At 72.6% G+C, this 1,716-nt stretch overlaps 1 protein-coding gene across 1 annotated transcript; it reads right to left on the reverse strand.

Moving 5' to 3' along the window:
• Window positions 1-45: 45 nt before the first annotated feature.
• EMIHUDRAFT_124217 (hypothetical protein) lies at window positions 46-1,543 on the reverse strand (the record flags this gene model as incomplete). The annotated part of the gene is made up of 5 exons (XM_005768788.1): window positions 46-99; window positions 195-251; window positions 559-624; window positions 731-772; window positions 1,025-1,543. Coding segments are annotated over 5 exons (738 nt in total), but the record flags the coding sequence as incomplete, so codon positions are not given.
• Between the last annotated feature and the right edge of the window lie 173 nt (window positions 1,544-1,716).

Raw genomic sequence — 1,716 nt, forward strand, 5'->3', positions numbered from 1 at the left:
GGGGGAGAGGGGGGGGGGGGGGGAAAAGGGGGGGGGGGGGGGCACCGAGCCGGCGAGGGCGTGGCCCCACATGCCTCCGCCCTCGGGGACGAGGGTCGCCTACGGGAAGTTGCAAGAAGGGTGTGGGACGGTCCGATGCCTCTCTCCCCAGGGAGGTAGGAGGGCGCCTGCTGGCCGGCGTACTGCACGCGCACGAAGCGCTCCTGCAGCTGCTGCAGCGTCGCGGGCGCGCTCGGGCTCGAAGCAAGCGCCTGCGGTGGATGGGCGGGCGGGTGGGCGGGCGGCGGAGGCGAAGGCAGCCGCGAGGCGGCGAGGCGTGGCGGCGAGGGCGAGGGAGGTATGTGTGTGTGTGGATGTGTGTGTGTGCGCGCGCTCCTTTGACATCTCCGAGAGGAGGTCGTCCTCTAGCCTACTCATGACGAGTCCAGCGGTGCACCGGCGAGCACGTTGCCCGACACCTCGGAGAGGGCGAGAGGGTTGCAGCCTCGCGGCGACGTCTGCGAGGGCGCGCCGCTGCACGCCGCCCGAAGAGGCGGGCGAGGGGAGAGGTCCGTCGACAGGCCGCAGGGCGGCGGAGAGCTGGAGGACGGCGTGCGATGTGCTCTTGTACGAGCTGTCGTGCGCCTGCGGGGGAGGGGGCGGGGGAGGGAGGGGCGGGTCCTTAGCGGCAGTGTCTGCGGCGGGCCGCGGCAGGAGGGGGTCTGAGGCGCGCCAGGACGCGTGTGAGCACGTCGACGTCGAGCTCGAGCTGCTTGAGGGCGGAGAGATACGCCTGGGAGGGCGGTGAGGTGGCGGGGCTGGGCTGGGCGCGAGGCGAGAGGAAGGGGGAAAGGGGAGGGGGGGAGGGGGGGAGGGGAGGAGGAGAGGGGAGAGGGGGGAGGGGAGGAGGGGAGGAGGGAGGGGAGAGGAGAGGCGGGCGGAGTGAGGAGTGAGGGATGGGTCGGGAGGAGTGAGGCAGGGGAGTCGAGGCGGGAGGCGGGAGGGAAGGCGGGCGGGGAGGCGGGAGGGGAGAGGTTCCGCTCACCAGCCTCTCTGCGAGCACCGCCTGCTCCTGCGCCTCGCGCGCAATCACCCTCTCGTGCGCGACCGCCGTCTCAAACTTCTCGCGCGCCTGCGCCTCCAGGAGGGCCGCCGCCTGCTGCAGCTGCGTCGAGTGCTCCGCGCTCAGCTGCTGCAGCTGCGCTGAGTGCGCCTCCGCCGCCGCCGCCTGCTCCTCGCGGAATCGCTCGACCAGCTGCGCCTCGATCGCAGCCTTGGCCTCCTCGACCGCCGCCGCGCTCGCCGCCTCCTGCCGTCGCATCAACTCGACGAGCTTGGCGGCGTCCGCCTCCTCCTGGCGCTGCAGCGCTTGCTGCAGCCGCGACGCCTCCGCGTCCCGCGACTCATGCGCCTTGAGCAGCTCCATCAGGTGCGTCACCTTTCCCTCCAGCTCGGACGCCGCGGTGGGAGCCGGCGGCGCGCCGTCGCAGCGCGCCGGGGCCGACGGCGAGAGCCTGTGGAGGAGCCGGTGGAGCAGGGCGCCGGTGGAGGCGCCGGGTGCCATGGCAGCGTTCGGGCTCCGCGGAACTGTGGGCCGACGAAAGGAGAAAAAAAATAGCCCGCACTTAGACGTAGAGCCGAACGGGAGGAAGCCGGGGAAGACGACTCCGAGGAGGACGAACCAGTGGAAATCCCGCCGTCAGCTGTCACGATGCACCCGAAGGGGACCCCAGCGCC

Source organism: Emiliania huxleyi, assembly GCF_000372725.1.
Source record: "Emiliania huxleyi CCMP1516 unplaced genomic scaffold EMIHUscaffold_4494, whole genome shotgun sequence".
NCBI classification, from domain to species: domain Eukaryota; phylum Haptophyta; order Isochrysidales; family Noelaerhabdaceae; genus Emiliania; species Emiliania huxleyi.